Genomic DNA, 25,736 nt, shown 5'->3' with positions numbered 1-25,736 from the left:
GGACTCATACAGGGTTGGGCTCATACAGGGTTGGGCGCATACAGGGTTGTGTTCATACAGGGTTTGGTTTGGAGTCATACAGGGTTGTGGTTGGACTCATACAGGGTTAGGGTTGGACTCATACAGGGTTGGGGTTGGACTCATACAGGGTTAGTGTTGACTCATACAGGGTTAGGGTTGGGCTCATACAGGGTTAGGCTTGGGCTCATACAGGGTTGGGGTTGGGCTCATGCAGGGTTGGGGTTGGGCTCATTTGGGGTTGGGCTCATACAGGGTTGGGGTTGGGCTCATACAGGGTTGGGGTTGGGCTCATATAGGGTTAGGGTTGGACTCATACAAGGTTGGGTTTGGACTCGTACAGGGTTGTGGTTGGGCTCATACAGGGTTAGGGTTGGGCTCATACAGGGTTAGGGTTGGACTCATACAGGGTTAGAGTTGGACTCACACTGGGTTGTGCTCATAAAGGGTTGTGCTCATACAGGGTTAGGGTTGTGCTCATACAGGGTTAAGGTTGTGCTCATACAGGGTTAGGGTTGGACTCATACAGGGTTGGGCTCATACAGGGTTGGGGTTTGGCTCATACTGGTTTGGGCTCATACAGGGTTGGGTTTGGGCTCATACAGGGTTGGGTTTGGGCTCATACAGGGTTGGGCTCATACAGGGTTAGGGTTGGGCTCATACAGGGTTGGGGTTTGGCTCATACAGGGTTGGACTCATACAGGGTTAGGGTTGGACTCATACAGGGTTGTGGTTTTGCTCATACAGGGTTGTGGTTTTGCTCATACAGGGTTGTGGTTGGACTCATACAGGGTTGTGGTTTTGCTCATACAGGGTTGTGGTTTTGCTCATACAGGGTTAGGGTTGGGCTCATACAGGGTTGGGGTTGGGCTCATACAGGGTTGGGGTTGGGCTCATACAGGGTTGGGGTGGGCTCATACAGGGTTGGGGTTGGGCTCATACAGGGTTGGGGTTGGGCTCATATAGGGTTAGGGTTGGACTCATACGAGGTTGGGTTTGGACTCGTACAGGGTTGTGGTTGGGCTCGTACAGGGTTAGGGTTGGGCTCATACAGGGTTAGGGTTGGGCTCATACAGGGTTAGGGTTGGACTCACACCTGGTTGTGCTCATAAAGGGTTGTGCTCATACAGGCTTAGGGTTGTGCTCATAAAGGGTTGTGCTCATACAGGCTTAGGGTTGTGCTCATACAGGCTTAGGGTTGTGCTCATACAGGGTTAGGGTTGGACTCATACAGGGTTAGGGTTGGACTCATACCGGGTTAGGGTTGGGCTCATACAAGGTTGGGTTTGGGCTCATACAGGGTTGTGGTTGGGCTCATACAGGGTTAGGGTTGGGCTCATACAGGGTTAGGGTTGGACTCATACAGGGTTGGGCTCATACAGGGTTGGGCGCATACAGGGTTGTGTTCATACAGGGTTAGGGTTGGGCTCATACAGGGTTGGGGTTGGGCTCATACTGGGTTGGGCTCATACAGGGTTGGGTTTGGGCTCATACAGGGTTGGGTTTGGGTTCATACAGGGTTGGGCTCGTACAGGGTTAGGGTTGGGCTCATACAGGGTTGTGGTTTTGCTCATACAGGGTTAGGGTTGGACTCATACAGGGTTGGGCTCATACAGGGTTAGGCGCATACAGGGTTGTGCTCCTACAGGGTTAGGTTTGGACTCATACAGGGTTGTGGTTGGGCTCATACAGGGTTAGGGTTGGACTCATACAGGGTTAGGGTTGGACTCATACAGGGTTAGGGTTGGGCTCATAGAGGGTTAGGGTTGGGCTCATACAGGGTTGGGATTGGACTCATACAGGGTTAGGGTTTGGGCTCATACAGGGTTAGGGTTGGGCTCATACAGGGTTAGGGTTGGACTCACACTGGGTTGTGCTCATAAAGGGTTGTGCTCATACAGGGTTAGGGTTGTGCTCATACAGGGTTAGCGTTGGACTCATACAGGGTTAGGGTTGGACTCATACCTGGTTAGGGTTGGGCTCATACAAGGTTGGGTTTAGGCTCATACAGGGTTAGGGTTGGGCTCATACAGGGTTAGGGTTGGGCTCATACAGGGTTAGGGTTGGACTCATACAGGGTTGGGCTCATACAGGGTTGGGCGCATACAGGGTTGTGTTCATACAGGGTTAGGGTTGGAGTCATACAGGGTTGTGGTTGGACTCATACAGGGTTAGGGTTGGACTCATACAGGGTTGGGGTTGGACTCATACAGGGTTAGTGTTGACTCATACAGGGTTAGGGTTGGGCTCATACAGGGTTAGGCTTGGGCTCATACAGGGTTGGGGTTGGGCTCATGCAGGGTTGGGGTTGGGCTCATTTGGGGTTGGGCTCATACAGGGTTGGGGTTGGGCTCATACAGGGTTGGGGTTGGGCTCATATAGGGTTAGGGTTGGACTCATACAAGGTTGGGTTTGGACTCGTACAGGGTTGTGGTTGGGCTCATACAGGGTTAGGGTTGGGCTCATACAGGGTTAGGGTTGGACTCATACAGGGTTAGAGTTGGACTCACACTGGGTTGTGCTCATAAAGGGTTGTGCTCATACAGGGTTAGGGTTGTGCTCATACAGGGTTAAGGTTGTGCTCATACAGGGTTAGGGTTGGACTCATACAGGGTTGGGCTCATACAGGGTTGGGGTTTGGCTCATACTGGTTTGGGCTCATACAGGGTTGGGTTTGGGCTCATACAGGGTTGGGTTTGGGCTCATACAGGGTTGGGCTCATACAGGGTTAGGGTTGGGCTCATACAGGGTTAGGGTTGGGCTCATACAGGGTTGTGGTTTTGCTCATACAGGGTTAGGGTTTGGGCTCATACAGGGTTAGGGTTGGACTCATACAGGGTTGGGTTTGGGTTCATACAGGGTTGGGCTCATACAGGGTTGGACTCATACAGGGTTAGGGTTGGACTCATACAGGGTTGTGGTTTTGCTCATACAGGGTTGTGGTTTTGCTCATACAGGGTTGTGGTTGGACTCATACAGGGTTGTGGTTTTGCTCATACAGGGTTGTGGTTTTGCTCATACAGGGTTAGGGTTGGGCTCATACAGGGTTGGGGTTGGGCTCATACAGGGTTGGGGTTGGGCTCATACAGGGTTGGGGTGGGCTCATACAGGGTTGGGGTTGGGCTCATACAGGGTTGGGGTTGGGCTCATACAGGGTTGGGGTTGGGCTCATACAGGGTTGGGGTTGGACTCATACAGGGTTGGGGTTGGACTCATACAGGTTTGTGGGGTTGGACTCATACAGGTTTGTGGGGTTGGACTCATACAGGGTTATGGTTGGGCTCATACAGGGTTGGGGTTGGGCTCATACAGGGTTGGGGTTGGGCTCATACAGGGTTGGGGTTGGGCTCATACAGGGTTGGGGTGGGCTCATACAGGGTTGGGGTTGGGCTCATACAGGGTTGGGGTTGGACTCATACAGGGTTGGGGTTTGGCACATACAGGAATTTCCTATCAAAATGACTCCGTTATTGACGAGGTCCTCCCATTACAAATGTCTGGACTCTATAGCGTGTTTTAGACCAGCACTGCTAGCACACCTCATCTAGCCACAGCCTACAATAACATTAGACAGTGTTGTGACATCAAATGAACCCTATTTCACAGCCCTTGTTTGTAGTGAACTCAGACTGGCTTCATCCCTGTGGAGACAGTAGTCTCACACGAGGAAACCCATTAAAGCATGATGTAGTTAGAGAAGTCACTGGAGATTAGATGTGTACATTCGGACTGGGGCTTTTGGCAGTGAACAAGGTCCACCAGGTCAACATTCATCTGTTTATTTATCTGTATGGTCATAGAGAAGGTGTGCTGACCCTGTGTGAACTCTGACCCTTGTCCTGTTTTTTCTGTGTGGTCGGCTGATCTGCCTAGAGAAGGTGTGCTGACCCTGTGTGAACTCTGACCCTTGTCCTGTTCTCTCTGTGTGGTGGGCTGATCTGCCTAGAGAAGGTGTGCTGACCCTGTGTGAACTCTGACCCATGTCCTGTTTTCTCCTGTCCTCTCTGTGTGGTGGGATGATCTGCCTAGAGAAGGTGTGCTGACCCTGTGTGAACTCTGACCCTTGTCCTGTTCTCTCCTGCTCTCTGTGTGGTGGGCTGATATGCCTAGGGTGCTAGCTAGCTAGCTTTCTCCCTGTCCCTTCTCTGTCCCAAATTGAACCCTATTCCCAATGTAGTGTACTACTACTACCACTCTGGTCAAACGTAGTGCACTATATAGCGAATAGGATGCCTATTGGGACGCAGGGCGTCCCTGTGGTCTAGTGTGGTCTCAGCATGGCCACAACACACTGCCTTCATAATGAGACAGATGTTCAGGGCCAACTGTACTGTCGTCTCACCCTGCCTCTACTCTGCAGGACGGACGGATGATAGAGCAGCCGTTTGTCAGGATTAGTGTAGATAGCTCTCCCTCTCCCTCTCTCTCTCTCTGTCTGCATCCCAAATGGGACTATATTCCCTATATAGTGCACTATATTTGACCTGAGCCCTGTAGGCCCTGGTGAAAAGTAGTGCACTCTATAGGGAATAGGGTGTCATTAGGGAGGTACATTCCCTCTCTGCTCTGGCCAGCCTGGCTAATAGTGAGGGACAGTGTTGTGATGATAGGAGTTGTTGTGTGATGGTAGTTAAGCCGTCAGCCATAAAGACTCTCTCTGCACCAAAACTGACCCCAGTAGTTGGCAGTTCCTTACTGACAGAACTGAATCCTGCTGGCAGTTAGCTTACTGACTGAACTGAATACTGCTGGCAGTTAGCTTAGTGACTGAACTGAATACTACTGTCAGTTAGCTTAGTGACTGAACTGAATACTGCTGGCAGTTAGCTTAATGACTGAACTGAATACTGCTGGCAGTTAGCTTAGTGACTGAACTGAATACTGCTGTCAGTTAGCTTAATGACTGAACTGAATACTGCTGCCAGCTTAATGACTGAACTGAATACTGCTGTCAGTTAGCTTAATGACTGAACTGAATACTGCTGTCAGTTAGCTTAATGACTGAACTAAATACTGCTGCCAGTTAGCTTACTGACTGAACTGAATACTGCTGTCAGTTAGCTTAATGACTGAACTGAGTACTGCTAACTGACAGCAGTATTCAGTTCAGTCACTAAGCTAACTGGCAGCAGTATTCAGTTCAGTCATTAAGCTGACAGCAGTATTCAGTTCAGTCATTAAGCTGTCAGTTAGCTTAATGACTGAACTGAGTACTGCTGTCAGTTAGCTTACTGACTGAACTGAATACTGCTGTCAGTTAGCTTAGTGACTGAACTGAGTACTGCTGTCAGTTAGCTTACTGACTGAACTGAATACTGCTGTCAGTTAGCTTAGTGACTGAACTGAATACTGCTGTCAGTTAGCTTAGTGACTGAACTGAATACTGCTGTCAGTTAGCTTAATGACTGAACTGAATACTGCTGTCAGTTAGCTTAATGACTGAACTGAATACTGCTGCCAGCTTAATGACTGAACTGAATACTGCTGTCAGTTAGCTTAATGACTGAACTGAATACTGCTGTCAGTTAGCTTAGTGACTGAACTGAATACTGCTGTCAGTTAGCTTAGTGACTGAACTGAATACTGCCGTCAGTTAGCTTAATGACTGAACTGAATACTGCTGCCAGCTTAATGACTGAACTGAATACTGCTGTCAGTTAGCTTAATGACTGAACTGAATACTGCTGTCAGTTAGCTTAATGACTGAACTGAATACTGCTGTCAGTTAGCTTAGTGACTGAACTGAATACTGCTGTCAGTTAGCTTAATGACTGAACTGAATACTGCTGTCAGTTAGCTTACTGACTGAACTGAATACTGCTGTCAGTTAGCTTAGTGACCGAACTGAATACTGCTGTCAGTTAGCTTAGTGACTGAACTGAATACTGCTGTCAGTTAGCTTAATGGCTGAACTGAATATTGCTGTCAGTTAGCTTAATGACTGAACTGAATACTGCTGTCAGTTAGCTTAATGACTGAACTGAATACTGCTGTCAGCTTAGTGACTGAACTGAGTACTGCTGTCAATTAGCTTAGTGACTGAACTGAATACTGCTGTCAGTTAGCTTAATGACTGAACTGAATACTGCTGTCAGTTAGCTTAATGACTGAACTGAATACTGCTGTCAGCTTAGTGACTGAACTGAGTACTGCTGTCAATTAGCTTAGTGACTGAACTGAATACTGCTGTCAGTTAGCTTACTGACTGAACTGAATACTGCTGTCAGTTAGCTTACTGACTGAACTGAATACTGCTGTCAGTTAGCTTACTGACTGAACTGAATACTGCTGTCAGTTAGCTTACTGACTGAACTGAATACTGCTGTCAGTTAGCTTAATGACTGAACTGAATACTGCTGCCAGTTAGCTTAATGACTGAACTGAATCCTGCTGTCAGTTAGCTTAATGACTGAACTGAATACTGCTGTCAGTTAGCTTAATGACTGAACTGAATACTGCTGTCAGTTAGCTTAGTGACTGAACTGAATACTGCTGTCAGTTAGCTTAATGGTTGAACTGCTGTCAGATAGTCATTATGATTATTAAAGACTGTTAAACATTTAGCTATATTTCTGGCCGCATTTATAAGATCTGCGATCACTGTAGTAGCGTAAAACCTGTCAATCAGTATAGAAATGTACGTAGTATTTATGTAGGTAATTATTGTTAATTTAATTTCCATGGACATCCATTTTGTTGATCAGTGTTGGCATTGTTAAGAGATCGTTTTACATTACATTCGTCACTAGCTACTTCCAACTGTAATGCATGTGTAGAGGATGTTGCAACTTCCTTTCAGGCATTGTTGGATGGTATGATGATATTATTACCAGTCTGGAGTTGACTGACTGTTATCTGACAGCAGAACAGGCAGGTGGCCCAAATGACAGCATACTCCCAATACAGTGACTACTTCTGACCCCTACAAGCCCTGATCAAAAATAGTGCACTAGGGAATTTGGTGCCATTTGGCATTCAGATCAGGATAGAGGTCACAGTCAGTCCCACCTTCACTAGTCTCCTGTCCGTCCCAATCTCTCTCTAACATCATCCTCCCCTCTATCCATCACACTCTTTTATTCTATGTTTCTGTCAACATTTTATTCCTCCTCCTCTAATCCCCTCATCTGGGTCAGAGCCCTCGCCCTGCGTCCTGGATTAACAGGAAACTGATTTCTTCCAAGCAGACATTCTCTCTGAAGTGACACTAAAGAAAAGAGGAGATTAAGATGGACACATATTGGACCCGCTGTCATTATGATCCACTAGTAGAGTATCAGGTATGTCTGGACCTGGACATCTGACAGAGCTGACATCTGACCCCCTACCTCATAGATACCAGAGCCAGGAGACAGAGCTGACATCTGACCCCTACCTCATAGAAACCAGAGACAGTACTGGCATCTGACCCCTACCTCATAGATACCAGAGACAGTGCTGGCATCTGACCCCTACCTCATAGATACCAGAGCCAGGAGACAGAGCTGACATCTGACCCCTACCTCATAGATACCAGAGTCAGGAGACAGATCTGACATCTGACCCCTACCTCATAGATACCAGAGTCAGGAGACAGAGCTGACATCTGACCCCTACCTCATAGATACCAGAGTCAGGAGACAGAGCTGACATCTGACCCCTACCTCATAGATACCAGAGTCAGGAGACAGAGCTGACCTCCGACCCCTACCTCATAGATACCAGAGTCAGGAGACAGAGCTGACATCTGACCTCTACCTCATAGATACCAGAGACAGTACTGGCATCTGACCCCTACCTCATAGATACCAGAGACAGTACTGGCATCTGACCCCTACCTCATAGATACCAGAGCCAGGAGACAGAGCTGACATCTGACCCCTACCTCATAGATACCAGAGACAGTACTGGCATCTGACCCCTACCTCATAGATACCAGAGCCAGGAGACAGAGCTGACATCTGACCCCTACCTCATAGAAACCAGAGACAGTACTGGCATCTGACCCCTACCTCATAGATACCAGAGACAGTACTGGCATCTGACCCCTACCTCATAGATACCAGAGCCAGGAGACAGAGCTGACATCTGACCCCTACCTCATAGATACCAGAGTCAGGAGACAGAGCTGACATCTGACCTCTACCTCATAGATACCAGAGTCAGGAGACAGAGCTAACCCCTACCTCATAGTTACCAGAGTCAGGAGACAGAGCTGACATCTGACCCCTACCTCATAGATACCAGAGTAAGGAGACAGATCTGACATCTGACCCCTACCTCATAGATACCAGAGTCAGGAGACAGAGCTGACATCTGACCCCTACCTCATAGATACCAGAGTCAGGAGACAGATCTGACATCTGACCCCTACCTCATAGTTACCAGAGTCAGGAGACATATACACTCTTAGAGAAAAGGGATCCAAAAGGGTTCTTTGGCTGTCCCATTAGGAGAACCCTTTTTGGTTCCAGGTAGAACTATTTTGGGTTCCATGTAGAACCCTCTGTGGACAGGGTTCCTCTGTGGACAGGGTTCTACATGGAACCCAAAACAATTCTACTTGCAAGGGTTCTTGAAAGGGTTCTATGGGGACAGATGAATAATCCTTTTAGGTTGTAGTTTTTATCTTTTGTTCTAAGACTGTAGGGAATCGGGTGCCATTTGAAGAGCATCATAAACCCAGAGGCTGAATAAGAGGCTTAATGACCAGTGGTTGTTTTCTCTGGAGACTAACCGCAGCTGGGGTGCAGTGGGCAGGTGCTGTCCTAGCAGGGCACAGGGTCTGTAATACCCTACAGTACAGCTCTCAGCTCAGATAATAGAAGCTGCCTGGTCCCGCTACTCTACAGGGATTACAGTGGATTATGTTCCTGCTGTGTATGGCTGTCAGACATGTCCTTTTACTGTCCATTTGATTGTGCTGTAAAGTAGGACTTTACTTTCTCCATCATGTGGTGAAGAGACTGGACATGACAATGCTCCCTGATGATCCCAGGAAGCTGTTGTTCAAGGCATCTAAGTTCAAACACACTAGGGATAAGACTTCCTGTCTCAGAAGTATTGTGATGCTAATATAGATATAATGAAACAGTCCCTCTGTTCTGAAAGGAAGCCTCGATGCCAGTCTGTTACTGCTTTTTGGGGTTTCTGTACTTTACTATTCATATTTCTGCCAACTTTTACTTTTAATTCACTATATTCCTAAATAAAATGTGCTTTTTACTCCGTACATTTTACCTGACACCCAAAAGTACTTGTTACATTTTGACAGGAAAATGGTCTAATTCACACACTTATCAAGAGAACATCCCTGGTCATCCCTACTGCCTCTGATCTGGAGGACTCACTAAACAGAGGACATCCCTGGTCCTCCCTACTGCCTCTGATCTGGAGGACTCACTAAACAGAGAACATCCCTGGTCATCCCTACTGCCTCTGATCTGGAGGACTCACTAAACAGAGAACATCCCTGGTAATCCCTACTGTCTCTGATCTGGAGGACTCACTAAACAGAGAACATCCCTGGTCATCCCTACTGCCTCTGATCTGGAGGACTCACTAAACAGAGAACATCCCTGGTCATCCCTACTGCCTCTGATCTGGAGGACTCACTAAACAGAGAACATCCCTGGTTATCCCTACTGCCTCTGATCTGGAGGACTCACTAAACAGAGAACATCCCTGGTCATCCCTACTGTCTCTGATCTGGAGGACTCACTAAACAGAGAACATCCCTACTGCCTCTGATCTGGCAGACTCATTAAACAGAGAACATCCCTGGTCATCCCTACTGCCTCTGATCTGGAGGACTCACTAAACAGAGAACATCCCTGGTCATCCCTACTGCCTCTGATGTGGAGGACTCACTAAACAGAGAACATGCCTGGTCATCCCTACTGCCTCTGATCTGGAGGACTCACTAAAGAGAACATCCCTGGTAATCCCTACTGCCTCTGATCTGGAGGACTCACTAAACAGAGAACATGCCTGGTCATCCCTACTGCCTCTGATCTGGAGGACTCACTAAAGAGAACATCCCTGGTAATCCCTACTGTCTCTGATCTGGAGGACTCACTAAACAGAGAACATGCCTTGTTTGTAAATTATGTCTGAGTGTTGGAGCCCCTGCTGTCCTTCAACAAAAAACGAGAACATTGTCCCATCTGGTTTGCTTAATATAAGGAATTTGAAGTTATTTTTTTACCACTGGTCACCATAGCAGCATAGGTCATCCCCAAAGCCAACACCTCCTTTGGCCGCCTTTCCTTCCAGTTCTCTGCTGCCAATGACAGGAACTAACTGCAAAAATCGCTGAAGTTGGAGACTCGTATCTCCCTCACTAACTTTAAGCATCAGCTGTCAGATCAGCTCACAGATCACTGCAGCTGTACACAGCCCATCTGTAAATAGCCCATCTGTAAATAGCCCATCCAACTACCTCATCCCCATATTGTTTTTATTTACTTTTCTGCTATTTTGAACACCAGTATTTCTGCGTGCACATCATCATCTGCTCATCTATCACTCCAGTATTAATTTGCTAAATTGTAATTACTTCTCTACTATGGCCTATTTATTGCCTTACCTCCTCATGCCATTTGCACACACTGTATTTAAACTTTTTCTATTGTGTTATTGACTGTACGTTTGTTTATTCCATGTGTAACTCTGTGTTGTTGCCTGTGTCACACTGCTTTGCTTTATCTTGGCCAGGTCGCGGTTGTAAATGAGAACTTGTTCTCAACTGGCCTACCTGCTTTTTTATGACACTAAAGTACATTTTAGCAATTCCATTTACTTTTGATACTTAAGCATATATAAAACCAAATACTTTTAGACCTTTACTCAAGTAGTATTTTACTGGGTGACTAACTTTTACTTGAGTAATTTTCTATAAAGGTATCTTTACAATTGAGAACTTTTTCCACCACTGATGAAATTGTCATGTTTGTCCAATGAGAAGTGGAGTTGGTAATAACAGACACAGATCTGGGACCAGGCTTTTGCCAAAGGATAAACACTTCACATTAAGTTGCCCTTTTGTCAAACTAGAACTCTAGCTGTTTGTTTATCAGAAGACGGATAAGGTTCATGAAACAATGGTTCCATTTTAATGGAAGGCCCGAAGTGTTAGACATTTCTATATTGATACATGGCAAATATTTAAGAAGCTTCTGGGCTGTGACAAAGGTAGCATGAATGTTGAGATTACACACATAAAGGAGATCTAGCAGAATGTTACACTAACAACAGCAGTATGAATGTTGAGATTACACACATAAAGGAGATCTAGCAGAATGTAACACTAACAACAGCAGTATGAATGTTGAGATTACACACATAAAGGAGATCTAGCAGAATGTAACACTAACAACAGCAGTATGAATGTTGAGATTACACACATAAAGGAGATCTAGCAGAATGTAACACTAACAACAGCAGCATGAATGTTGAGATTACACACATAAAGGAGATCTAGCAGAATGTAACACTAACAACAGCAGTATGAATGTTGAGATTACACACATAAAGGAGATCTAGCAGAATGTAACACTAACAACAGCAGTATGAATGTTGAGATTACACACATAAAGGAGATCTAGCAGAATGTAACACTAACAACAGCAGTATGAATGCTCCTGCACTGTATCATTCATTGTGTTCTCAGTGTATATAGGAATACTGGTGAAATGGAACGAAGACCCTTATTTCAGGCTAACCCCAAATGACACTCTATTCACTATGTAGTGCACTATGGGCTCTGGTCAAAAGTAGTGCACTATACAGGGAATAGGGTTCCATTTGGGAGCAGTCTAGGTGTTCCACTGTCCACAAGGACACAGCAGATTACTCAGGGCCGGGGCTGGGGCCAGGCCCAGCCATGTAGACACAGGAGGTGTGTCACTTCATGTCAGCCAGTTGTTATCATAAACTTGATCTAGATTCAAATGTTCTTGGACTCAATACTTGGGAATGGATTTTGTATTTATATGTATTTAAGCATTTCAAATATGAGGAATTTCATTATTTTATTTACAAAAAAAGTGGAAATGTTTTTTGGACATAAAACAGTATATTGTTTCTATGATGGAAGGTCTAGTCTCTGCTCAGTGTTTCCTGATTGGATGAATTGAGTTGTTTTATATTTGTTAGAGTTAAAACAGAAGATGTTCTTCTGATATAAAAACAGTCGGCCTATCCTGTTTCTCTGATCCGTAGAAGCTCTACTCTTTGTGGCAGGATCTAGCTCTGCTCTAGTCTCTCTGGTGTTGAGATGTCATCATGTCAGTGCATGTCAACATTCATCATCTGGGATTGCTGCCAATCACATAAATCCTCCTCAGTTTAATTCTCAGTACATTTCCATATGAATGTTGCTGCTGACTGCTTGACTAATAGTCCTTAGGCTATTCATAACACATTAACACATTCACACATTCATAACACATTAACACATTCATAACACATTAACACATTCATAACACATTAACACATTCACACATTCATAACACATTAACACATTCATAACACATTCACACATTCATAACACATTCACACATTCATAACACATTAACACATTCATAACACATTCACACATTCATAACACATTCACACATTCATAACACATTAACACATTCACACATTCATAACACATTCACACATTCATAACACATTCACACATTCATAACACATTAACACATTCATAACACATTCCTAACCCATTCATAACACATTCACACATTCATAACACATTCACACATTCATAACACTAACACATTCATAACACTAACACATTCATAACATATTAACACATTCATAACATATTAACACAACACATTCATAACACATTAACACATTCATAACACATTAACACATTCATAACACATTCACACATTCATAACACACTGACACATTCATAACACACTGACACATTCATAACACATTTATTAACATTAACACATTCATAACACATTTATTAACATTAACACATTCATAACACATTTATTAACACATTCATAACACATTCATTAACACATTCATAACACATTCATTAACACATTCATAACACATTCATTAACACATTCATTAACACATTTATTAACACATTCATAACACATTCATTAACACATTCATTAACACATTTATTAACACATTCATAACACATTTATAACACATTTATTAACACATTCATAACACATTCATAACACATTTATTAACACATTTATAACACATGTATTAACACATTTATAACACATTTATTAACATTAACACATTCATAACACATTTATTAACACATTCATAACACATTCATTAACACATTCATAACACATTCATAACACATTTATTAACACATTTATAACACATGTATTAACACATTCATAACACATTTATTAACATTAACACATAACACATTTATTAACACATTCATAACGCATTTATTAACAATAACACATTTATTAACACATTCATAGCACATTTATAGTATATTTATTAACACATTCATAGCACATTTATAGTATATTAACACATTCATAACACATTTATTGACACATTCATAGCACGTATTAGCATTTTTCAGACATAACATAGGTACAGCAGATCCCCTTATTTTATGGGATACTTTTAAATGTGCCTTTAGAGGCCATGCAATTAAATCCTGTATAGTTACTATTGGTGTAAAGTAGTAAATAATGGCTGCTTCTCAGAAAGTTTTAAACTGTCAAGTGGAGTTAAACAAGGTTGTCCACTATCAGCATATCTATTTATTATGGCCATCGCAATGTTACCTATTAAAATTAGATCCAAAAAATAATATCAAAGGATTAGAAATGCAGGGCTGAAAAACAAAGGTGTCACTGTACGCTGGTGATTCATGTTTTCTTTTAAATCCACAGCCTCATAGAGGATCTAGATACTTATAGAATTAGAATCCCTCCACAGCCTCATAGAGGATCTAGATACTTATAGAATTAGAATCCCTCCACAGCCTCATAGAGGATCTAGATACTTATAGAATTAGAATCCCTCCACAGCCTCATAGAGGATCTAGATACTTATAGAATTAGAATCCCTCCACAGCCTCATAGAGGATCTAGATACTTATAGAATTAGAATCCCTCCACAGCCTCATAGAGGATCTAGATACTTATAGAATTAGAATCCCTCCACAGCCTCATAGAGGATCTAGATACTTATAGAATTAGAATCCCTCCACAGCCTCATAGAGGATCTAGATACTTATAGAATTAGAATCCCTCCACAGCCTCATAGAGGATCTAGATACTTTTTCTAACCTCTCTGGATTAAAACCAAAATATTACGTTTTGGATCACAAAAAATACAACTTTAACATTACTGTGTAGTTTACCAATACAATGGTCTGATGGTGATGTGGATATACCCGGTATACATATCCTGAAATAAATAAATGATCTGACTCCAATACATTTTGATAGAAAGTTAGCTAACATAGATAAGATCAGGCTACCATGGAAAGGTAAATACCTGTCTATTTGTGGAAAAATGTGTCATGTCCCAGTTTACCCTAATTAACTCTTTAGTCATATCCCAGTTTACCTATTTGCTTATGGTCTTGCCTACACCTAGCGAACAGTTTTTTTTAAATCAATTTTATTTGGAACATCAAGCCAGACAAAATTTAACAGGCCTATTTATATAATGAATATGAATTCGGAGGGCAGAAATGATTAAATATTAAAGCATTAGACCTCTCACTAAAAGCTTCAGTCATACAGAAGTTATACTTAAATCCAAGCTGCTTCTCTAGAAAATCAGAAAGAATGTCTCACCCCATGTTCAAGAATGGCCTTTTTCCCTTTATTCAGATTACAGTTATCAGGCTAGATGTTAGCAGGTTAGCAGGATACAGCAGTGATATCAGGCTAGATGTTAGCAGGTTAGCAGCATACAGCAGTGATATCAGGCTAGATTTTAGCAGGTTAGCAGCATACAGCAGTGATATCAGGCTAGATGTTAGCAGGTTAGCAGCATACAGCAGTGATATCAGGCTAGATTTTAGCAGGTTAGCAGCATACAGCAGTGATATCAGGCTAGATGTTAGCAGGTTAGCAGCATACAGCAGTGATATCAGGCTAGATGTTAGCAGGTTTGCAGCATACAGCAGTGATATCAGGCTAGATTTTAGCAGGTTAGCAGCATACAGCAGTGATATCAGGCTAGATGTTAGCAGGTTAGCAGCATACAGCAGTGATATCAGGCTAGATGTTAGCAGTATACAGCAGTGATATCAGACTAGATGTTAGCAGGTTAGCAGGATACAGCAGTGATATCAGGCTAGATGTTAGCAGGTTAGCAGCATACAGCAGTGATATCAGGCTAGATGTTAGCAGTATACAGCAGTGATATCAGACTAGATGTTAGCAGGTTAGCAGGATACAGCAGTGATTTCAGACTAGAGGTAGAGGTTAGCACCATACAGCAGTGATATCAGGCTAGATGTTAGCAGGTTAGCAGCATACAGCAGTGATATCAGGCTAGATGTTAGCAGGTTAGCAGCATACAGCAGTGATATCAGACTAGATGTTAGCAGTATACAGCAATGATATCAGGCTAGATGTTAGCAGGTTAGCAGTATACAGCAGTGATATCAGGCTAGATTTGAGCAGGTTAGCAGCATACAGCAGTGATATCAGGCTAGATGTTAGCAGGTTAGCAGCATACAGCAGTGATATCAGGCTAGATGTTAGCAGCATACAGCAGTGATATCAGGCTAGATGTTAGCAGGTTAGCAGCATACAGCAGTGATATCAGGCTAGATTTTAGCAGGTTAGCAGCATGCAGCAGTGATATCAGGCTAGATGTTAGCAGGTTAGCAGCATACAGCAGTGGTATCAGGCTAGATGTTAGCAGGTTAGCAGCATACAGCAGTGATATCAGGCTAGATGTTAGCAGGTTAGCAGCATACAGCAGTAATATCAGGCTAGATGTTAGCAGGTTAGCAGCATACAGCAGTAATATCAGGCTAGATGTTAGCAGGTTAGCAGCATGCAGCAGTGATATCAGACTAGATGTTAGCAGGTTAGCAGCATACAGCAGTGATATCAGACTAGATGTTAGCAGGTTAGCAGCATACAGCAGTGATATCAGGCTAGATGTTAGCAGGTTAGCAGCATACAGCAGTGATATCAGGCTAGATGTTAGCAGGTTAGCAGCATGCAGCAGTGATATCAGGCTAGATGTTTGCAGGTTAGCAGCATACAGCAGTGATATCAGGCTAGATGTTAGCAGGTTAGCAGCATACAGCAGTGATTTCAGACTATAGGTAGAGGTTAGCAGCATGCAGCAGTGGTATCAGGCTAGATGTTAGCAGGTTAGCAGCATGCAGCAGTGGTATCAGGCTAGATGTTAGCAGGTTAGCAGCATGCAGCAGTGATATCAGGCTAGATGTTAGCAGGTTAGCAGTATACAGCAGTGATTTCAGACTAGAGGTAGAGGTTAGCACCATACTAAATTGAGCTCTTATCAACTGATTCATCTATTGTACTTTGTCTTTCTAGTTTGACTACTGTAATAGGGAACTATTGGGACTGCTGTCAGTGGTGGGATGATGACACACATATAGTTTACATGTGAAAGGAAGGAAGAATATCCAGGGGCCAGACTGCTGTGATGTCACATGAACGACAGCCAATACAGTCTATTAGGTTTAGTCTGCTGAACACCCTCATCTCATGGTGAATGCAGTCATATAACTAGATCTAATGTAAAACATGACCTTGTATTTGATCTAATAATCAAATCCTTCTCTGCTCCTCAGTCTTAGTCGGTAGATAGTTTTCATAGTTAGCTACTAACCAGTGAAATGTGATTGTGGTAATGATGACCAACATACAGTTCACAGTTTGGTTTCAGTCTAATTGCGTCTTCCTGTCTCTCTATTTCACAGCTTTCAGTGATGGATGTTAAACCCTAGATAGACCTCAGAGCACTATCAACACCCTCTCCTCCTCTTCCTGCTCATCACCATGGACTCCCCTTCTAAGAAGTCCGGTGTGTTGTCCCACCTGCGGCATCGCGCCCAGCCCCTCCTCTCTACCCTCCGACGGGGCAGGAAGAACCCCAGTAAGACTGAGGTGTGTCCAGAACATGTCTTAAACCACAGGATGAGTTCCTCTGTCCCAGACATCACCCCCATCTCCTCCCTGGCCCAGCAGGACTACCAGACCTACAGCAGCCCCAACACTCCCACCATTAAGACTGTTGGAGACAGAAGGCAGGGAGGAGGTGCTAGCTCTCACACCGTTAACACGGCTGGGAGTGCTGGGAGCGACGCTGCTCTAAACAGACTGAGTGTCCCGGTGGACCAGGCTGACTGGACGTCCCAGGAGTCGGTGTGTAGTGAACCCAGTGCTGCTCCTTATGAGGAGGAGGACCTGTCAGAGGAGAGCCATGTGCTGAGAGCTGCTTCTGCTGGAGGGGGGTCAGGGACAGAGGACTTGAAGCTGCAGGACCACACGGGACACTGTAGTGAACACACTACCACTCCCATTGGCCTGCACAGCAGAGAGATCCCCTCAGTGCAGATATCAGAGGACATGACTCAGGTAAACAGAGTTTTACAGCTTACTATGGTGCATTATGGCTGGTGTTACTATGGTCTGATTTAATTCATTTGATTTGATATTTTCTCCTCGTGACCATTTCTTGATCTTAGTCAGTCTTGATTGCACATGGTTTTACTATATTATTAAATGGAGTCAGATAGTCAGGTTTATTAAATGGAGTCAGGTTTATTAAATGGAGTCAGATAGTCAGGTTTATTAAATGGAGTCAGATAGTCAGGTTTATTAAATGGAGTCAGGTTTATTAAATGGAGTCAGATAGTCAGGTTTATTAAATGGAGTCAGATAGTCAGGTTTATTAAATGGAGTCAGATAGTCAGGTTTATTAAATGGAGTCAGATAGTCAGGTTTATTAAATGGAGTCAGGTAGTCAGGTTTATTAAATGGAGTCAGGTTTATTAAATGGAGTCAGATAGTCAGGTTTATTAAATGGAGTCAGGTAGTCAGGTTTATTAAATGGAGTCAGGTTTATTAAATGGAGTCAGATAGTCAGGTTTATTAAATGGAGTCAGATTTATTAAATGGAGTCAGGTTTATTAAATGGAGTCAGATAGTCAGGTTTATTAAATGGAGTCAGATAGTCAGGTTTATTAAATGGAGTCAGATAGTCAGGTTTATTAAATGGAGTCAGATAGTCAGGTTTATTAAATGGAGTCAGGTTTATTAAATGGAGTCAGATAGTCAGGTTTATTAAATGGAGTCAGGTTTATTAAATGGAGTCAGATAGTCAGGTTTATTAAATGGAGTCAGATAGTCAGGTTTATTAAATGGAGTCAGATAGTCAGGTTTATTAAATGGAGTCAGATAGTCAGGTTTATTAAATGGAGTCAGGTAGTCAGGTTTATTAAATGGAGTCAGGTTTATTAAATGGAGTCAGATAGTCAGGTTTATTAAATGGAGTCAGGTAGTCAGGTTTATTAAATGGAGTCAGGTTTATTAAATGGAGTCAGATAGTCAGGTTTATTAAATGGAGTCAGATAGTCAGGTTTATTAAATGGAGTCAGGCTTATTAAATGGAGTCAGATAGTCAGGTTTATTAAATGGAGTCAGGTTTATTAAATGGAGTCAGGTTTATTAAATGGAGTCAGATAGTCAGGTTTATTAAATGGAGTCAGATAGTCAGGTTTATTAAATGGAGTCAGATAGTCAGGTTTATTAAATGGAGTCAGATAGTCAGGTTTATTAAATGGAGTCAGGTTTATTAAATGGAGTCAGATAGTCAGGTTTATTAAATGGAGTCAGGTAGTCAGGTTTATTAAATGGAGTCAGGTTTATTAAATGGAGTCAGATAGTCAGGTTTATTAAATGGAGTCAGATAGTCAGGTTTATTAAATGGAGTCAGATAGTCAGGTTTATTAAATGGAGTCAGATAGTCAGGTTTATTAAATGGAGTCAGATAGTCAGGTTTATTAAATGGAGTCAGGTTTATTAAATGGAGTCAGTCAGGTTTATTAAGTGGAGTCAGATAGTCAGGTTTATTAAATGGAGTCAGGTTTATTAAATGGAGTCAGATAGTCAGGTTTATTAAATGGAGTCAGGTTTATTAAATGGAGTCAGATAGTCAGGTTTATTAAATGGAGTCAGATAGTCAGGTTTATTAAATGGAGTCAGATAGTCAGGTTTATTAAGTGGAGTCAGGTTTATTAAGTGCAGTCAGATAGTCAGGTTTATTAAATGGAGTCAGGTTTATTAAGTGCAGTCAGATAGTCAGGTTTATTAAATGGAGTCAGATAGTCGGGTTTATTAAATGGAGTCAGGTTTATTAAATGGAGTCAGGTTTATTAAATGGAGTCAGATAGTCAGGTTTATTAAATGGAGTCAGATAGTCAGGTTTATTAAATGGAGTCAGATAGTCAGGTTTATTAAGTGGAGTCAGGTTTATTAAGTGCAGTCAGATAGTCAGGTTTATTAAATGGAGTCAGGTTTATTAAGTGCAGTCAGATAGTCAGGTTTATTAAATGGAGTCAGATAGTCGGGTTTATTAAATGGAGTCAGGTTTATTAAATGGAGTCAGGTTTATTAAATGGAGTCAGATAGTCAGCTTTATTAATTGTAGTCAGATAGTCAGGTTTATTAAATGGAGTCAGATAGTCAGGTTTATTAAATGGAGTCAGGTTTATTAAATGGAGTCAGATAGTCAGGTTTATTAAATGGAGTCAGGTTTATTAAATGGAGTCAGATAGTCAGGTTTATTAAATGGAGTCAGATAGTCAGGTTTATTAAATGGAGTCAGAAAGTCAGGTTTATTAAGTGGAGTCAGATAGTCAGGTTTATTAAATGGAGTCAGGTTTATTAAATGGAGTCAGATAGTCAGGTTTATTAAATGGAGTCAGGTTTATTAAATGGAGTCAGGTTTATTAAATGGAGTCAAATAGTCAGGTTGATTAAGTGCAGTCAGATAGTCAGGTTTATTAAATGGAGTCAGATGGTCAGGTTTATTAAGTGGAGTCAGGTTTATTAAATGGAGTCAGGTTTATTAAATGGAGTCAGATAGTCAGGTTGATTAAGTGCAGTCAGATAGTCAGGTTTATTAAATGGAGTCAGATAGTCGGGTTTATTAAATGGAGTCAGATAGTCAGGTTTATTAAATGGAGTCAGGTTTATTAAATGGAGTCAGATAGTCAGGTTTATTAAATGGAGTCAGATAGTCAGGTTTATTAAATGGAGTCAGATAGTCAGGTTTATTAAATGGAATCAGGTTTATTAAATGGAGTCAGATAGTCAGGTTTATTAAATGGAGTCAGGTTTATTAAATGGAGTCAGATAGTCGGGTTTATTAAATGGAGTCAGGTTTATTAAATGGAGTCAGATAGTCAGGTTTATTAAATATGATTTAGCCTTACAGTGATTCTTCTTTCCAAAAGAACCCCACTAGATGCTAGACATGGTGGTCGTGTAGGGTTACACAATCTGCTCCCACATCACTGGCGTCTGTACACAATCTGCTCCTACATCACTGGCGTCTGTACACAATCTGCTCCTATATCACTGGTGTCTGTATACAATCTGCTCCTACATCACTGGTGTCTGTATATAATCTGCTCCTACATCACTGGTGTCTGTATATCATCTGCTCCTACATCACTGGTGTCTGTATATCATCTGCTCCTACATCACTGGTGTCTGTATATAATCTGCTCCTACATCACTGGTGTCTGTATATAATCTGCTCCTACATCACTGGTGTCTGTATATAATCTGCTCCTATATCACTGGTGTCTGTATATAATCTGCTCCTACATCACTGGTGTCTGTATATAATCTGCTCCTACATCACTGGTGTCTGTATATAATCTGCTCCTACATCACTGGTGTCTGTATATAATCTGCTCCTACATCACTGGTGTCTGTATATAATCTGCTCCTACATCACTGGTGTCTGTATACAATCTGCTCATATATCACTGGTGTCTGTATACAATCTGCTCCTACATCACTGGTGTCTGTATACAATCTGCTCCTACATCACTGGTGTCTGTATATAATCTGCTCCTACATCACTGGTGTCTGTATATAATCTGCTCCTACATCACTGGTGTCTGTATACAATCTGCTCCTACATCACTGGTGTCTGTATACAATCTGCTCCTACATCACTGGTGTCTGTATATCATCTGCTCCTACATCACTGGTGTCTGTATATAATCTGCTCCAATATCACTGGTGTCTGTATATAATCTGCTCCCACATCACTGGTGTCTGTATATAATCTGCTCCTATATCACTGGCGCCTGTACACAATCTGCTCCTACATCACTGGTGTCTGTATATAATCTGCTCCTATATCACTGGCGCCTGTACACAATCTGCTCCTACATCACTGGTGTCTGTATATAATCTGCTCCTATATCACTATCGCCTGTACACAATCTGCTCCTACATCACTGGTGTCTGTATATAATCTGCTCCTATATCACTGGTGTCTGTATACAATCTGCTCCTACATCACTGGTGTCTGTATATAATCTGCTCCTACATCACTGGTGTCTGTATATAATCTGCTCCTATATTTTATTTTACCTTTATTTAACCAGGCAAGTCAGTTAAGAACAAATTCTTATTTTCAATGACGGCCTGGGAACAGTGGGTTAACTGCCTGTTCAGGGGCAGAACGACAGATTTGTACCTTGTCAGCTCGGGGGTTTGAACTCGCAACCTTCCGGTTACTAGTCCAACACTCTAACCACTAGGCTACCCTGCCGCCCCCCTATATCACTGGTGTCTGTATATAATCTGCTCCTACATCACTGGTGTCTGTATATAATCTGCTCCTACATCACTGGTGTCTGTATATAATCTGCTCCTACATCACTGGCGTCTGTATATAATCTGCTCCTACATCACTGGTGTCTGTATATAATCTGCTCCTACATCACTGGTGTCTGTATATAATCTGCTCCTATATCACTGGTGTCTGTATATAATCTGCTCCTACATCACTGGTGTCTGTATATAATCTGCTCCTACATCACTGGTGTCTGTATATAATCTGCTCCTACATCACTGGTGTCTGTATATAATCTGCTCCTACATCACTGGTGTCTGTATATAATCTGCTCCTACATCAAATCAAATCAAATGTATTTATATAGCCCTTCGTACATCAGCTGATATCTCAAAGTGCTGTACAGAAACCCAGCCTAAAACCCCAAACAGCAAGCAATGCAGGTGTAGAAGCACGGTGGCTAGGAAAAACTCCCTAGAAAGGCCAAAAACCTAGGAAGAAACCTAGAGAGGAACCAGGCTATGTGGGGTGGCCAGTCCTCTTCTGGCTGTGCCGGGTGGAGATTATAACAGAACATGGCCAAGATGTTCAAATGTTCATAAATGACCAGCATGGTCGAATAATAATAAGGCAGAACAGTTAAAACTGGAGCAGCAGCACGGCCAGGTGGACTGGGGACAGCAAGGAGTCATCATGTCAGGTAGTCCTGGGGCATGGTCCTAGGGCTCAGGTCCTCCGAGAGAGAGAAAGAAAGAGAGAAGGAGAGAATTAGAGAACGCACACTTAGATTCACACAGGACACCGAATAGGACAGGAGAAGTACTCCAGATATAACAAACTGACCCTAGCCCCCCGGCACATAAACTACTGCAGCATAAATACTGGAGGCTGCGACAGGAGGGGTCAGGAGACACTGTGGCCCCATCCGAGGACACCCCCGGACAGGGCCAAACAGGAAGGATATAACCCCACCCACTTTGCCAAAGCACAGCCCCCACACCACTAGAGGGATATCTTCAACCACCAACTTACCATCCTGAGACAAGGCTGAGTATAGCCCACAAAGATCTCCGCCATGGCACAACCCAAGGGGGGGCGCCAACCCAGACAGGATGACCACATCAGTGAATCAACCCACTCAGGTGACGCACCCCTTCCAGGGACGGCATGAGAGAGCCCCAGTAAGCCAGTGACTCAGCACCTGTAATAGGGTTAGAGGCAGAGAATCCCAGTGGAAAGAGGGGAACCGGCCAGGCAGAGACAGCAAGGGCGGTTCGTTGCTCCAGAGCCTTTCCGTTCACCTTCCCACTCCTGGGCCAGACTACACTCAATCATATGACCCACTGAAGAGATGAGTCTTCAGTAAAGACTTAAAGGTTGAGACCGAGTTTGCGTCTCTGACATGGGTAGGCAGACCGTTCCATAAAAATGGAGCTCTATAGGAGAAAGCCCTGCCTCCAGCTGTTTGCTTAGAAATTCTAGGGACAATTAGGAGGCCTGCGTCTTGTGACCGTAGCGTACGTGTAGGTATGTACGGCAGGACCAAATCAGAGAGATAGGTAGGAGCAAGCCCATGTAATGCTTTGTAGGTTAGCAGTAAAACCTTGAAATCAGCCCTTGCTTTGACAGGAAGCCAGTGTAGGGAGGCTAGCACTGGAGTAATATGATCAAATTTTGTGGTTCTAGTCAGGATTCTAGCAGCCGTAATTAGCACTAACTGAAGTTTATTTAGTTCTTTATCCAGGTAGCCGGAAAGTAGAGCATTGCAGTAGTCTAACCTAGAAGTTACAAAAGCATGGATACATTTTTCTGCATCATTTTTGGACAGAAAGTTTCTGATTTTTGCAATGTTACGTAGATGGAAAAGAGCTGTCCTTGAAATGATCTTGATATGTTCTTCAAAAGAGAGATCAGGGTCCAGAGTAAAGCCGAGGTCCTTCACAGTTTTATTTGAGACGACTGCACAACCATTAAGATTAATTGTCAGATTCAACAGAAGATCTCTTTGTTTCTTGGGACCTAGAACAAGCATCTCTGTTTTGTCCGAGTTTAAAAATAGAAAGTTTGCAGCCATCCACTTCCTTATGTCTGAAACACATGCTTCTAGCAAGGGCAATTTTGGGGCTTCACCATGTTTCATTGAAATGTACAGCTGCGTGTCATCCGCATAGCAGTGAAAGTTAACATTATGTTTTCGAATAACATCCCCAAGAGGTAAAATATATAGTGAAAACAATAGTGGTCCTAAAACGGAACCTTGAGGAACACCGAAATTTACAGTTGATTTGTCAGAGGACAAACCATTCACAGAGACAAACTGATATCTTTCCGACAGATAAGATCTAAACCAGGCCAGAACTTGTCCGTGTAGACCAATTTGGGTTTCCAATCTCTCCAAAAGAATGTGGTGATCGATGGTATCAAAAGCAGCACTAAGGTCTAGGAGCACGAGGACAGATGCAGAGCCTCAGTCCGATGCCATTAAAATGTAATTTACCACCTTCACAAGTGCCGTCTCAGTGCTATGATGGGGTCTAAAACCAGACTGAAGCATTTTGTATACATTGTTTGTCTTCAGGAAAGCAGTGAGAAGCTGCGCAACAGCCTTTTCTAAAAATGTTGAGAGGAATGGAAGATTCGATATAGGCCGATAGTTTTTTATATTTTCTGGGTCAAGGTTTGGCTTTGTCAGGAGAGGCTTTATTACTGCCACTTTTAGTGAGTTTGGTACACATCCGGTGGATAGAGAGCCGTTTATTATGTTCAACATAGGAGGGCCAAGCACAGGAAGCAGCTCTTTCAGTAGTTTAGTTGGAATAGGGTCCAGTATGCAGCTTGAAGGTTTAGAGGCCATGATTATTTTCATCATTGTGTCAAGAGATATAGTACTAAAACACTTGAGCGTCTCTCTTGATCCTAGGTCCTGGCAGAGTTGTGCAGACTCAGGACAACTGAGCTTTGAAGGAATACGTAGATTTAAAGAGGAGTCCGTAATTTGCTTTCTAATAATCATAATCTTTTCCTCAAAGAAGTTCATGAATTTATCACTGCTAAAGTGAAAGTCATCACTGGCGTCTGTATACCAAGAGCAGTAAAATACTCAAGTAAAATGACTCTAAGTACTACGTCATAGAGATCGACCTCTACTACTTAAGTTGTTTTTTGTTGTAACTCTACTTAACTATTTTTATTTTTGAATATTTTTTATTTTACTACACTACATTCCTAAAGAAAATAATGTACTTTTTACTCCATACATTTTCCCTGACACCTGAAAGTACTGGTTACATTTTCCCTGACACCTGAAAGTACTGGTTACATTTTCCCTCACACCTGAAAATACTGGTTACATTTACCCTGACACCTGAAAGTACTGGTTACATTTACCCTGACACCTGAAAGTACTGGTTACATTTTCCCTGACACCTGAAAATACTGGTTACATTTTCCCTGACACCTGAAAGTACTGGTTACATTTTCCCTGACACCTGAAAGTACTGGTTACATTTTCCCTGACACCCGAAAGTACTGGTTACATTCACCCTGACACCCGAAAGTACTGGTTACATTTACCCTGACACCTGAAAGTACTGGTTACATTTACCCTGACACCTGAAAGTACTGGTTACATTTTTCCCTGACACCTGAAAGTACTGGTTACATTTTTCCTGACACCTGAAAGTACTGGTTACATTTTCCCTGACACCTGAAAGTACTGGTTACATTTTCCCTGACACCTGAAAGTACTGGTTACATTTACCCTGACACCTGAAAGTACTGGTTACATTTTCCCTGACACCTGAAAGTACTGGTTACATTTTCCCTGACACCTGAAAGTACTGGTTACATTTTCCCTGACACCTGAAAGTACTGGTTACATTTTCCCTGACACCTGAAAGTACTGGTTA

General features: G+C 42.7%; 1 protein-coding gene across 2 annotated transcripts in view; it reads left to right on the top strand.

The window, feature by feature from the left end:
- LOC110508814 (multiple C2 and transmembrane domain-containing protein 2) overlaps positions 1 to 25,736 on the top strand; it is a 113,019-nt gene that overhangs the window by 13,372 nt on the left and 73,911 nt on the right. For both annotated transcript variants that reach the window (XM_036963660.1, XM_036963659.1), the window contains exon 2: positions 16,928 to 17,585. In XM_036963660.1, coding sequence (XP_036819555.1) covers positions 17,007 to 17,585 — 579 coding nt within the window. In that variant the 5' untranslated portion in view covers positions 16,928 to 17,006. The remainder of the gene's footprint in view (positions 1 to 16,927; positions 17,586 to 25,736) is intronic.

The sequence above is a fragment of the Oncorhynchus mykiss genome, chromosome 26, assembly GCF_013265735.2.
Source record: "Oncorhynchus mykiss isolate Arlee chromosome 26, USDA_OmykA_1.1, whole genome shotgun sequence".
NCBI classification, from domain to species: Eukaryota; Metazoa; Chordata; class Actinopteri; order Salmoniformes; family Salmonidae; genus Oncorhynchus; species Oncorhynchus mykiss.
The sequence above is the reverse complement of the archived record's forward strand: the minus strand, read 5'-3'. Positions and strand labels throughout refer to the sequence as shown.